At 44.3% G+C, this 13,949-nt stretch overlaps 1 protein-coding gene across 8 annotated transcripts in view; it reads left to right on the top strand.

The window, feature by feature from the left end:
- Positions 1 to 13,949, top strand: part of LOC105220954 (spectrin beta chain, non-erythrocytic 5) — an 87,032-nt gene that overhangs the window by 69,807 nt on the left and 3,276 nt on the right. For all 8 annotated transcript variants that reach the window (XM_029046174.2, XM_029046173.2, XM_029046170.2 and 5 more), the window contains 12 exons: positions 96 to 358; positions 414 to 543; positions 993 to 1,180; positions 2,585 to 3,364; positions 3,423 to 4,014; positions 4,077 to 5,152; positions 5,216 to 5,362; positions 5,436 to 5,814; positions 5,873 to 6,012; positions 6,073 to 7,683; positions 7,748 to 13,628; positions 13,693 to 13,908. In XM_029046174.2, the coding sequence (XP_028902007.1) occupies positions 96 to 358; positions 414 to 543; positions 993 to 1,180; positions 2,585 to 3,364; positions 3,423 to 4,014; positions 4,077 to 5,152; positions 5,216 to 5,362; positions 5,436 to 5,814; positions 5,873 to 6,012; positions 6,073 to 7,683; positions 7,748 to 13,628; positions 13,693 to 13,908 (11,403 nt within the window). The remainder of the gene's footprint in view (positions 1 to 95; positions 359 to 413; positions 544 to 992; positions 1,181 to 2,584; positions 3,365 to 3,422; positions 4,015 to 4,076; positions 5,153 to 5,215; positions 5,363 to 5,435; positions 5,815 to 5,872; positions 6,013 to 6,072; positions 7,684 to 7,747; positions 13,629 to 13,692; positions 13,909 to 13,949) is intronic.

Raw genomic sequence — 13,949 nt, 5'->3', positions numbered from 1 at the left:
GAATAATGCGTTTAAAATTCGTCTAGTACTTGCATTTTTAAATCTTAAATATATTTATGCATATTTTATATATAATTTATAATATATTCCCATAGGATGAAGAGAATGAATCGTCCGAGAAGCGTTCGGCTAAGGATGCGCTGCTGCTCTGGTGTCAGCGTAAAACGCATGGCTACCCTGGTGTCAACATACAAGATTTCACATCGTCCTGGCGATCGGGTCTGGGCTTCAATGCGCTCATACATTCACACCGACCCGATCTGTTCGAGTACAGCACAATTGTCAATTCGAAGAACTCGAATATTGATAATTTAAATCATGCCTTCGATATGGCTGCCTCAGAGCTGGGTATACCAAGGTAGGTGTGAGATTATGTCAGCATAGAAATTTAGTTTAATTTAATTTTTTTTTAGTTTATTGGATGCTGAAGACGTTGACTCAGCGCGCCCCGACGAGAAGTCCATCTTGACCTACGTGGCTTCCTACTATCACACTTTTGCGCGCATGAAGAACGAACAAAAGAGTGGTAAACGTATTGCCAATGTAAGTTGAAAGCGTATATTACTCAGCTCAGCGACTGGCTCAGCTCATGTGAAAGATGCAGAATCATTCATTCATACATATAAACAATTGAAATTCTGTCCTTCCTGTGTGCATTGTTATGATCTCACATTTGTACAACAGTTCTGGGCGCAACCTAATACCAATGCAACGAATGTAATAATTAAAAGGTTTTACGCTCTACTTGTTGTCGCTGTGAGGTTCAATGACTAGCCCACCGTGTGCGCTTCAACTACATTCTATGCACACATATAGAAGTGCATATGTTTACGCATTTTATTGACATTGATGAGATGTCACAGCACTTTTGTTGCTACAAACATGCCTTTTCAGAATATTTGTTGACTGAGTTTGTACCACAGTTGTTAACAAATTGCTTTATGACTGATTTAGAATTCATAATTCAATTATATCTGTACTTTTTTTTTAAGATTGTTGGACAATTGATGGATGCTGACCGCAAGAAAATCTACTATGAACGTCTCACAACAAATCTGCTGAGTTGGATTAGACAAAAAACGTTGGAACTGCAACAGCGCGATTTCCCCAATTCATTGGAGGGTATACAACGTGAGTTGCTGGCGTTCAAAGAATATCGCACGATCGAGAAACCGCCAAAGTAAGTTGAATAAGTGCAAGGAAATGTCATTGCATAACACAATATCTATGATATTTCGTCAATTATATTCTGTATATATTCTATATGTTATATATATAGACTACATACTTTAACATTAAAAGATTAAGGATTAAGATTTTTCCTGTAACTTAATTTTTTGTAATTTTGATGTCCAGTTTTCTTTTACTTACATAATATTTTCACAAGTACGAGGGCTGTTATATATTTCTGGCCTCATAATGAAAATAGGAATATTTATTTCTATTCTCCATCAAGACACACTTTTGCATGCGCTCAAACCAATTTTCGAAGCACTTTTTTGAGCCTTTTTTTGAGCGATTGTCAAATTGTGCGGGATCCAACGAGAACAAACCTTTTCTACGGCCAGGTGTTCATGCAATATCGAATGTATGCTGGTGGAGAAATGCATAGGTATCTATCTGAAGGTATGTTACATGACGGTCTTGCATTATCAGTTCACGTACGGCATCGATGTTTTCTGGCACAACGGCTGTTTTTGGACGACCTTCACGGAATTCGTCTTTGAGCGAGCGTCGGCCACGATTGAATTCGTTGTACCAGTTTTTCACAGTGCTATATGATGGTGCTTCATAGCCATACAAAGATTTTAGTTCATCGATGCACTCTTGTCGCGATAATCCACGTCGAAATTTGTGAAAAATGATCGCTCGAAAATTTTCACGAGTTAATTCCATTTTTTGGCTGAGATGAATTTTTTAATTCCCTGTAAATAAAACAATTCACGATTAAATGACAAAACGTTCTGAGTGATGTTATGCTAAAAAATGTCAAACTTTCCAATGGAAATGTCAGATTGCACCTGGCAACACTTAGTTTTGCCTAGGCCAGAAATATATATAGCAGCCCTCGTATACATCTCATAAAAATCGGTCTTCATAGAGTAGCGATTACAAAAAGAATTTGATCCCGAGTTATAAGACACAATTTTTCCAAGAGCGATTACCCTTCGATATTCAATGAGAAAACTGCCTTAAAATCTCTTTTAGAGCCGACTAAATAATTGTAGCCATCTACTCTTAGGTAGGAAGGTAAAGTAGATGTCGTACGAAGCAGTTAGGTCGTTGGAAGGCTAATTGTAACTCCATCCGATTTAAAATCCCCTCACACTACCATGTACTCTCCTTACTATCCTCATAGACATTGTCAAGAAAATCGTGACCAATTGTTATCTCCCGTTTCTAAAACCTTGCATCCACATAGAAGATGTTCTACAGTTTAAATCCTGTTAACACTCCTATTATAGTTCTAAAGTTGTTCCTTTTGAATTTTAATCCCAATTCAGGCGACGATTGTCTGCTTGTTGCGCAAATCAGGAATTGTTTCCAATGAGACTAATACATCTTATAATTCCTTTCTATTTAGGTATAAGGAACGCAGTGAAATCGAAGCGCTTTACTTCACCATCAACACACTGCTGAAAGCGCTCAATCAACCGCCATACAATCCACAGGAAGGCCAGCTGGTGAACGATATCGAGAAGGCGTGGCAACAGCTCGAATATGCCGAACACAATCGTGAGGTGGCGCTACGCGAGGAGCTGTTGCGACAGGAGAAGCTCGAACAACTCAATTATAAATTTGAGAAGAAATCTGTGTTGCGTGAAGGTTATCTCAAAGAGATGATCCAAGTGCTCTCCGATCCACGCTACCTGCGACAGGTCGATGCGACACTGAAGAAACACGAAGCCATCTCGGCGGATATTTTGGCGCGTGTGGAGCGTTTTAACGATTTGACCGCTATGGCCAATGAGTTGGAGCGCGAAAACTATCATGGCAAAGATCGTGTGAAGCGACGCGAGGCCGAGGTTATGGAGAAATGGCGCAAACTTTTGGAATTACTTGAGAATCAACGTTTGAATTTGTCACAAATGAGTACACTGATGAATTTGTTGCGCGAAATCGCCAGCACAACAGAAGCGATAAAAGAGCTGCAAACACAGTTCGCATCCGAGGATGTGGGTCCGCATTTGCTGGGCGTCGAAGAGCTGTTGCAAGCGCATTCGTTGCAAGAGTTACAAGTGAATACTTACGGAGAAACGCTGAAACGCTTCAATCGACAGGCACAACCGTATAAGACATCCGAACAGAAGGATGCCGCGTTGCTTGTACAGCGACTTGCCGAACTAGACGAGGCCTATGCAATGTAAGTAATTAAATTATATGTGCTATTTCTTAATTGAGTTTACATTTTATCTTCACAGTTTGCTGAAGTTGTGCGCTAAGCGTCGCGCTTGTCTGGAGGAGGCGAGAAACTTTTATCACTTCATGGAAGATTACGACAACGAGGAAGGCTGGCTGGTGGACAAGCAACGCATCTGCAAGACCGGCATTACAGCGAAGGATTTACGTGCCGTACTTTCCCTACAACAAAAACACAAAGCGCTCGAGGATGAGATCAAAGTGCGCAAACCGAAATCCACACAAATGTTGGACGCCGCCAAGAAGCTTATTGCCGAGAAACATCCACGTTCAACAGATATCAAGAGTCGCATTGAATCCTTGGCCGAACACTGGAAGGCGTTGGAAGAGTTGGTGGAATTGCGGCGACGTCAGCTCGAGGATGCTGCCGAAGCGTATCAATTTTACACCGACGCCAATGAGGCTGAGTCGTGGTTAAACGAAAAAATGGCTCTGGTGAAGTCAAACGACTACGGTAATGACGAACCCTCTGCACAGGCGTTGCTACAGCGACACCGCGATCTGCAAGGCGAATTGAATGCTTACTCTGGCGATATACTTAATTTGAACCAACAGGCCGAGAAGCTTATTAAAGCTGGCATCTGTACGCTAGAGGTAAGTAATCTAGAAATGGCTTGAGAGTAAAAAAAAAATAATAACTACTCATTAATTCCCAGCTCTCAGCTGCCGAACCTGAAATGCCCGAAATCGAACAAGAGGAATGGGTTAACGAGACACGACTCGTGCCAAAAGAGGTGTGGGAAGATGAATTGGTAGAGAAATTGGAACACAAGAAAGTTACCGAAATGAAATTGCTGCCACATGTGCGTTCAATGTTCCCATTCGAGGGTCAAGGTATGAAAATGGACAAGGGCGAGGTAATGCTACTCAAGTCGAAAACGAACGATGACTGGTGGTGTGTGCGCAAAGAGAACGGTGTGGAAGGTTTCGTGCCGGCCAATTATGTGCGTGAAATCGAACCACGTCCCGTGCCATGCATTGTGCCGAAAGCCGAGAAAGTCAAAACACTGCAAAAGGTGAAGAAGACGATCTTAGTGCGTCAAGTGGTGCCCGTGAAACGCATTAAACCAGCTGCCGTGCCACCTAAACCACTAGTGAAGCGACGCATTTCGTCCAACAGTATTAACGAGAATGCCGATAGTGTTGAAAAACGTCAAAAACGTATTAATAGCACATATGACGAACTACAAGACACAGCGCAGAAGCGTCACGCACTACTCGAAGATTCGATACATCTCTTCGGTTTCTATCGTGAATGTGATGATTTCGAGAAATGGATGAAGGAGAAGGAACGCATCATCAATTCAGATGACGGCGAAGGTGTGGAGAATGCTAAACGGAAATTCGAAAAATTCCTTACGGATCTGTCGGCAGCCTCGAAGCGTGTTGAAGAGATCGATGGCGCTGTAGACAATTTCCGACGACAAGGGCACTCACAGTTGGACAAAATTATTGCACGTCAACGTCAGATACATCAAATTTGGCAGCGTCTCAACAACGCTAAGGCACAACGTGAGAAGAGTCTAGAAGGCGCTTCCAGTGTAGATCTGTTCAATCGTACTTGCGATGAGGCTAAGATTTGGATGAACGAAAAGATGTTACAGCTGGATACGGCGGTAATTAGTCCTGACCTCAAAACGGTACAGGCACTGCAGCGACGTCACCAGAATTTGGAACGTGAGTTAGCGCCCGTTGAAGAGAAGGTGAACCGTGTCAACTATTTAGGCAACTCGTAAGTTCTTTGCATTAAAAATTTTATAATTTTCTTCTAAAATTGTCTCTTGTTTGTTTTTAGTGTAAAGAATGCTTATCCAGCCGAGCGAAATAATGTGACCGCGCGACAAGAAGAAGTCTTGGATATGTGGAAACAAGTGCATGGTAAAGGCAGTGAGCTGCGTGCACGCATTGAAAGCGCAGTCGGACAGCAAATCTTCAATAATAGGTAAATATAACTTCAGAATTTATACTGGAAGATAACCGCATAACCTATTAATTTTTGAATTACTACTTTGCAGTGCGAAAACTTTGCTCGCCTGGATCGATTCGGTTAAAGATCAATTGAATGCCGACGAGTCAGCGCGTGATGTTGAAACAGCCAACAATCTCTTGAAAAAGCACAACGATCTTGGCGAAGATATTAAAGCGCACGACAATGAGTTTGTCGAGGTAATCAATCTAGGCAAACAACTCTCCGATGGAAAACCGAACATGGAAGAAACCGTAAAGGTTATTGAGCGTCTGAGAGCCGAACAAGATGCTATACATCGTGGTTGGGTGGAGAAGCAGAAATGGTTGCAACAATGCGTTGAACTGCAAATATTTAACCGGGAAGCTGACAAAATTGATGCTACCACCAAGAGTCATGAAGCTTTCCTCGAATATAACAATTTGGGTGTAAGTTGAGAAAAATATGAAGTGAATGACATTTTTGTATAATGCTTTTCGGTTCTAGAACTCGCTCGACGAAGTGGAAGCTATACTGAAACGACACCTTGACTTTGAGAAGAGCCTAATGGCACAGGATAAAATTCTCAAAGGCTTCTCCGACAATGCCGATAAACTCATCGCCAACGATCACTATGATAAAAAATAGTAAGAGAGAGAGAAACAGAAATATCTTTTATGAAATTTCAAACAAATTTTCTCTTACAGCATTGACGATAGACGTAATCAAGTTTTGGGCAAGAGGAAAGCAGTCGAGGATCGCGCTTTCGAACGTAAACGTTCGCTACAAGCTTCGAAGGATTACCACAAATTCGCCGCCGAGGCTGATGACCTCGCCGTATGGCTGAGTGATAAAACCAAAATCGCCGGCGATGAAAGTTATCGTGACCTTAGCAACTTACCGCGTAAACTGCAGAAACACAAAGCTTTCGAGCGTGAGCTACGCGCTAACGAGGGTCAATTACGTAATGTGAATAAGGCTGGACAGGCTCTGATAGCGGCTAACAATCGTGTGCCTGCCGTGGAAAACAGAATGGTTGACCTGAATCAGAAATGGAAAGATTTACTACTGCTCTCCGAAGACAAGGGACGCAAACTGGAACAAGCTGTGTCTCAACGCGAACACAACCGCGCCATTGATGATGCCAAACAGAAGGTCGACGAATTGGATGCTGCACTTAAGAGTAAAGATGTCGGTAACGATTTACGTAGCTGTAAGGATTTGATCAATAAACATCAGCTACTCGAATCTGAGATAACGGTTTGGGAGCAAAAGATCGTCGAACTTGTCAGTACTGGCGATGAAATGGCGCATGAGGGTCACTTTAATGCCGTACACATCAAGGACGAAACGAAGGATATACAAAATCGTTTCAAATTACTACGCGATCCAGTACAGAAGCGTCGTGAGGAGCTGGAAGAGAGTTTGAACTATCATAAGTTCGTCTTCGAATTGGATACCGAGTTCCAGTGGATCAACGATCATATGCCAGCAGCTAAATCAAAGGAATTGGGACAGAATTTGCATCAAGCACAGACGCTATCAAAGAAACATAAGAAACTCGAAGCCGAAATTAAGGGACATCAACCGATGATCAACAAAGCTTTACAAGCGGGACAAGCACTCATTGCACAAAAGCATCCCGAAAAGGAGAAAGTGAGCGCATTGTGTGGCAAATTGGAAGATGCTTGGGCCGATTTGGACAGTAATTCGAATGATCGCAGTAAGAAGCTGGAGATGTCATTGAAGGCGCAGCAGTACTTGTCCGACGCCGGTGAGATTGAGTCATGGTTGGGTGAGAGAAGCAATGCATTACGCTCCACCGAGTATGGACGTGATCGCGATTCTGCAGCTAAATTGCTGACCAAACACAAGACAATCGAACTGGAGCTGGACACGTACTCTGGTATCGTTACTGAAATGGGGCATAATTGTGCCGCTATGGTAGCCGCCGGACATCCAGACAGTAAAATTCTTGCTGCGAAACAACAACTCATCGAGAAAATGTTGAAATCATTACACAAATTGGCATCACAACGCCAAATGCGTCTGATGGAGAGTCTCTACATGCACGAATACTTCTTGGAATCCGATGAGGTGGAGCAATGGATCAGGGAACAAGAACAGGCAGCATCGTCCGAAGACTACGGACAAGATTTTGAACATCTGCAGTTGTTGCAAAATAAGTTTGATGACTTGAAGCACCGTGTTGAAGTGGGTTCCGATCGTGTCAATCAATGCGAAGTATTGGCGAAGAAACTTATCGATACTGAGAGCTCCTACGCCAACGATGTGGAGAAACGCCAGGAACAACTGAGGTGAGTTAGAGTAGTAAATGTGAAACCCAATACAATTTGCTAACAACTATTTGCCTCATTACAGAGATTCTTGGGAGAACCTATTGCAATTATTAAATCAACGCGAGCAAAAGTTGCATGCCGCAGGTGAAATTCATCGTTTCCATCGTGATGTTGCCGAGGCGCTCTTCCGCATACAAGACAAAAATGCCGCACTTTCTTCTGAGCTCGGCAAAGATTTGAATTCAGCTTTGGCGCTGCTGCGTAAACATGAAGGTTTTGAAAATGACCTCGTCGCACTCGAAGCACAATTGCAGGTTTTAGTTGAGGACTCGGTACGTCTACAAGCGAAATATCCCTCAAACGCTGCAGCTATTGCGCAGAAACAAGATAAGGTTGTCGCGGCTTGGAATGACTTGAAAGAGCGCTCGGGTGCACGCAGCGACCGCTTAGCGGCCAGCTCAGATCTGCAATCTTTCCTAACCGATGTGCGGGACATAATGTCTTGGTCATCGAATTTGCGCGCGGCGCTACAAGCCGAAGAGCATGTCAGCGATGCAGCTGGTGCCACAGCATTGAAGATCCAACACGATGCTATTTATGGTGAAATTGAGGCGCGTGAAGATAAATTCCGTTACTTGAATGAATTGAGTGATTCAATGGTGCAGACAGGACATTATGCTGCCGCAGAAGTTGAAGAGAAATGTTCGGCCATGCTGGACGAACGTCAAAAGTTGCATGCCGCTTGGAATAAGAAAAAGATCATGTTGGAGCAGAAAATCGATTTGTTCTGTTTCTTGCGTGATGCTAAGCAAATCGACAATCTGTCAAGTTCACAACAAGCCGCACTCAGCAGTTCCGATTTCGGTCAAACCGTCGAGGATGTGCAGAACCAGATAAAGAAACACGATGAATTCGAACGACTCATTCAGACGCAGGAGGATAAGGTGGCTTTATTACAAGAACATGGTCGTAAATTGATAGAGCAACGTCACTACGATAGCGCAAATATCCAAACCATCCTACAAGGTGTGTTAGCGCGCAGACAGAAGGTGAAAGACCTCTGCGCCGTGCGTCGTTACAAATTGGAAGATGCGCTTCTGTATGCACAGTTCGTGCGCGATTGTGCCGAGGCTGAATCGTGGATAAATGAGAAGAAGAAGAAGCTACAGGCAGATGGCGCTGGTTACGCAGAAGTGTCCAACTTGGATGAGAAGATAAAGAAATTGCAGAAACACCAAGCCTTCCAAGCCGAAGTTGCCGCCAACCAGGGACGCATACAAGAGATACAAGAAACTGGTATGATTCTTTTGACAAAGCAGCATGAGTCTTCACAGGAAATAAAACTGGCTGTAGAACGTGTAGTTGCCGCTTGGAAGAGTCTACTCGAAGAGTTGGACAACCGTGGACGTGGTCTAGAAGAAGCGCAAGACATACTCGAGTTTAACAATCAATTAGATAAGATTTCTGCTTGGATACGCGACAAAGAAATGATGATACAAGCCAGTGACACCGGTCGCGATTTGGAGCACTGCAATGCGCTCACACGCAAATTGGATGATGTTGACTCTGATATGCGCGTCGACGATCAACGTGTCAAGCATATCAACAACTTGGCCGACAAGCTTATCAACCAAGGTGAGGTACCAGCCGAAACGAAGAATATTGATAAACGTCGTCGTGACTTCAACAGCAAGTGGCGTGATTTACAAGGTGCGCTCAGCGCTTACAGAGCACTACTTGGCGAAGCAAATGAAATCCATGTCTTCAATCGCGATGTCGACGACACAGCCGATCGTATTGCCGAAAAAGCATTGGCCATGAGCTCCGATGATACCGGCCGAGATTTAGCCGCCGTCGAGACACTGATACGTCGTGAGGACGCTTTAGAGCGTGATATGTCTGCGGTTAAACAAAAAATAGGCGAACACGAGCTTGACGCGCAGACGCTGCTGAAGCGTTACCCTGATCGCGTGAAAGATATTGAACATAAAGTCGATGAATTGCGTGCATCTTGGCAAAATCTACAAGATTTATCAGTCAAACGACGATCCATACTCAATGATGCCTATCTGGTGCACAAGTTCGTATCCGAAGTTAAGGAGCTGGAGCTTTGGGTTAATGACATGATCAAAAAGATGAACGCCGCTCAAGCGCCAATGACTATTAATGATTGCGAGACACAGCTGGAGTTACATCAAGAACGTAAAGTGGAAATCGATGGACGTGACAAGGCGTTCAATGATTTGAAGACGCACGGTGAAACACTAAGCGGTATGGAGAAACCAGCTAATGTCAAGCAATACTTAAAGACACTCGAAGAGCTACATAAAACCTTGCACGAAGCATGGAATGAGCGCGCAAGAGATTTAACGGAAGCACATCAACTGCACTTGTTCAAGGCTCAGGTGGAGCAAGTTGAGATCTGGTTGGCCAACAAGGAAGCCTTCCTCAACAACGACGATTTGGGCGATTCATATCCCGCTGTAGAGCGTCTGATCAAGAAGCACGACGCATTTGAAAAACTATTGGACTCAGATAACGTAACGGAATTGCAGAACTTCGCACAAAGCATTTTGGAAGGTGATCCGAAAGACGGTGATGTGATTAGGGAAAAATTGAGCTACATCTTGCGTCGTAAAGAGAAGCTCAATGCGTTGTCACTGGAGCGTAAGCAAAAGTTATTGCAATCACTGCAGTTGCACGAATTCCTACGCAGTCTCTACGAAATCGATCGTTGGTTGGTGCAAAAGATGCAAGTGGCTTTGGATGAGAACTACCGCGAGCCGAATAACTTGCAGAGTAAAATACAAAAGCACACCACATTCGATAGTGAGCTGTTAACGAACACATCACGTGTGCAGGACGTAATTAACGAGGGTGAGCGACTTATTCGGGATGAGCACTTCGCCAAGGAGGAAATCGCCCAACAACTCAAGATGTTGGAGAGTGATTGGCATAAATTGAAGGCCGCATCCAAGGAGAAGAGAGAGAAACTTAATCAAGCTTACGAGGCGCAGGCTTTCAATCGTAGTCTCGATGAATTCAATAACTGGATGGACGAAGTTGAGTCGCATTTGTCGAGCGAAGACTACGGCAAAGACTTGGCCACTGTCAATCATTTGATTAAGAAACACGAACGTCTTGAAGCTGATGTAGCCCATCACAACGAGTTGGCCGACCAAATTAAGCAAACCGATGAGAAATTCTTCCAAGCTGATCACTTCCTTAAGGACGAAATACATGATCGCGCAATGACAGCCATCAAACGTTATCGTACACTACACGAACCCATCGCTATACGTCGCGAAAACCTGGAAGATTCTTTGAGTTTGCAACAATTCTTACGTGATGCTGAAGATGAGCTGCAATGGCTTACCGAAAAGGAGGCAATTGCCAACTCACAAGATCTGGGTAGTAGTCTGATAGCAGTACAAGTACTACAAAAGAAACATCAAGGACTTGAAGCTGAACTTCTTTCACAAGAACCGCTCATTAAGGCATTGCTACAACGTGGACAACAAATGATACGCGATGACCATTTCGCCAGCGAACAGGTGCAATACAAGTGCGACTTGCTGCAAAAGAAACTCGTCAATCTACGCGACATGGCTAGCATACGGCGCCTGCGTCTATTAGATGCAGTGGAAAGTCAAATGTTCTATGTCGAGGCTAATGAAGCGGAAGCTTGGATACGTGAAAAACGTCCCATACTCGCCTCCAGTGATTATGGTCGCGATGAGGCTTCCGTGCAGTCGCATCAAAAGAAACTCGAAGTTTTGCAACGTGAGCTGGTCGCATTTAAGGCTTCGATTGAGAAGGTCAGCAAGCTGGCGCATGGTTTAGTCGAACGTAATCACTTCGATAGCGCCAATATCACCACAAAGAATGACACAGTAACGAAACAGTATGAAGAATTGCTACGACTGGCTAAAGATCGTGAGGTGCGCTTAAGCGAAAGCAAGAAATTGTTCGAATACATGCGCGAAGCTGAAGATTTGCATGAATGGATTGCCGATCAAATCGCAGTTACAGCATCTGAAGATTACGGCGAGGATGTGGAGCACGTAGAACAGTTGATCTTGGTGTTTGAGTCTTTCGTCTCCAATTTGAATGCGAACGGTGCACGTGTACAAACTTGTCTAGATCACGGTGATGAGCTTATTAAAGAAAATAATCCTTACCGCACTTCAATTAAAACCAAACGAGATGAGACCAAACAACTGTGGGAGGAATTGAAGGATCTAGTCAATGCACGCCAAGATGCGCTAGCCGGTGCGAAGCAAGTGCATGTCTATGATCGTGTTGCCGATGAAACCATTTCACTAATTAACGAGAAAGAGGCTTCACTTATCTCTGAAGATTACGGACAAGATTTGGAGAGTATACAAGCTTTGAGTCGCAAGCACTCCGTCTTCGAAGGTGAACTTATCGCCATTAAGGAACAGGTCGACGCCGTGCTCGTTGAAGCGACGAAGTTAGGCGAAATCTATCCTGATGCCAAGGAACATATCGAAGTGAAGCGTGATGAGACGGTAGAAGCATGGACCGACCTCAAGGAGAAGACAAATGCGCGCAAAGAAAAATTACAGCAAGCCGAACATTTACAGTCCTACTTCGATGAGTATCGTGATTTGATTGCCTGGATCAATGAAATGTTGGCGAAGATCACAGCGCCAGATTTGGCCACCACAGTTGCGGGCGCCGAGTCATTGTTAGCGAGCGTAAAAGAGCACCATGCCGAGATACATGCACGCGATGAGACTTTCGCCAACTTCACAGCAGATGGACAGAAGTTGATTAACGAGAAGCATTTCCTTGCCCATGAGATCGAAGAGAAGATACAAGTGCTGCAACAGCGACACGAACTTCTGAAGAATACACTGCAGCAACGCAAAGAAATTTACGAACTCAATTTGGACACACAAATCTTCCTTAAAGACGCTGAGATACTCGAAAACTGGATAATCAGTCGTGAACCATTGCTGAAGGATGCCAAACTGGGCGACTCCATACCACAGGTTGAAGATTTGTTGCGCCGTCATCAGGACTTCGAAAAGACCGTCGCCGCACAGGAGGAGAAATTCCAAGCCATCAAGCGCATTACTTTGCTGGAGCAACGTTTCCGCAAACAAGTCGAGAGCGAGAAGCTAGCCAAACAGAAAGAGAAAGAACGCTTGGAAAAGGAACGTCTTGAGATGTTGAAACAGAAAGAATTGCAACGACTAAATGATGAGCGCCGACGTGCCGAAAAACAGTTGGAGAATCGTCAAAATGCCGCGGCACAAGAAAAGACACCCATCTTCTCATCGCCAATGGTAGCAGTGAATACCAACAATGCGCCGCAATCACCAGCCGTTGCAGTCACAACACCACTGCGTTCACCCTTCGACGATGATCAGTACTCATTGCAGAAGAGCAGCTCCAGCAGCATGTTCGGCGATCGCCTACGTCGCGGTTCCGACACGAATGTCAAACGTGCCGAAAGCATGAAAGTGCAACAAAAGCCACCGAAGCGTACACCATCGTTCACCACACGTCGTCGTGCACAATCGTTCCGCAAGAATCAGAAGGGCGAAGGTTTCGATCTGCCACCCGTTGAAATACAAGGTATGCTTGAACGCAAACATGGCCTGCAATCCGGTGGCAAGAAGGCACCCGTACGCTCGTGGAAACAATTCCATACAGTGTTGTGTGGCCAGCTGTTGTGCTTCTTCAAGGATGAAAACGACTTTCTGCAACAGAAGACCGCAAATGCACCAGTCAACATACTCGGCGCCAAATGTGAACGTGCCGAAGACTACACAAAGAAGAAGTATGTGTTCAGGCTAAAATTACCCGATGGTTCTGAATTCCTCTTCGAGGCGCCTTCGTTGGAAATCATGAACGACTGGGTGCGTAAGATATCCTTCCATGCTAGTCTGCCACCAAATCTACAATTGCTGAGCTACGACGATTCAATGAAGGTAATTATATACACAGATATTTATATACAATAATTTGCTATTATTCAACTCTTCATTTCTACAGCAACAGTCCAACAGTTTCCCAGACATCAAAATCGCCAGCGCTCAGATCGAATCGCCGGTCAGTTCACGCACCTCATCGCCGGACTCCCAACGACGTGCCATTTCGCGCAACGACTCGATCAATAGCGGTATGTCGACCAGTTCGGCGACGCCGCAAATGAATTTCCTGCAAAAGCAAATGCAACAACAACAGCTGCAGCAACAACCACAACAAAGGGTAAGTACAACAAATAAAAATATTTAATTTTTGTAATTTTA

The sequence above is a fragment of the Zeugodacus cucurbitae genome, chromosome 4 (assembly GCF_028554725.1).
Source record: "Zeugodacus cucurbitae isolate PBARC_wt_2022May chromosome 4, idZeuCucr1.2, whole genome shotgun sequence".
Classification (NCBI taxonomy): Eukaryota; Metazoa; Arthropoda; class Insecta; order Diptera; family Tephritidae; genus Zeugodacus; species Zeugodacus cucurbitae.
Note: the sequence above shows the minus strand (reverse complement) of the source record. Positions and strands in the feature narration are given on the sequence as shown.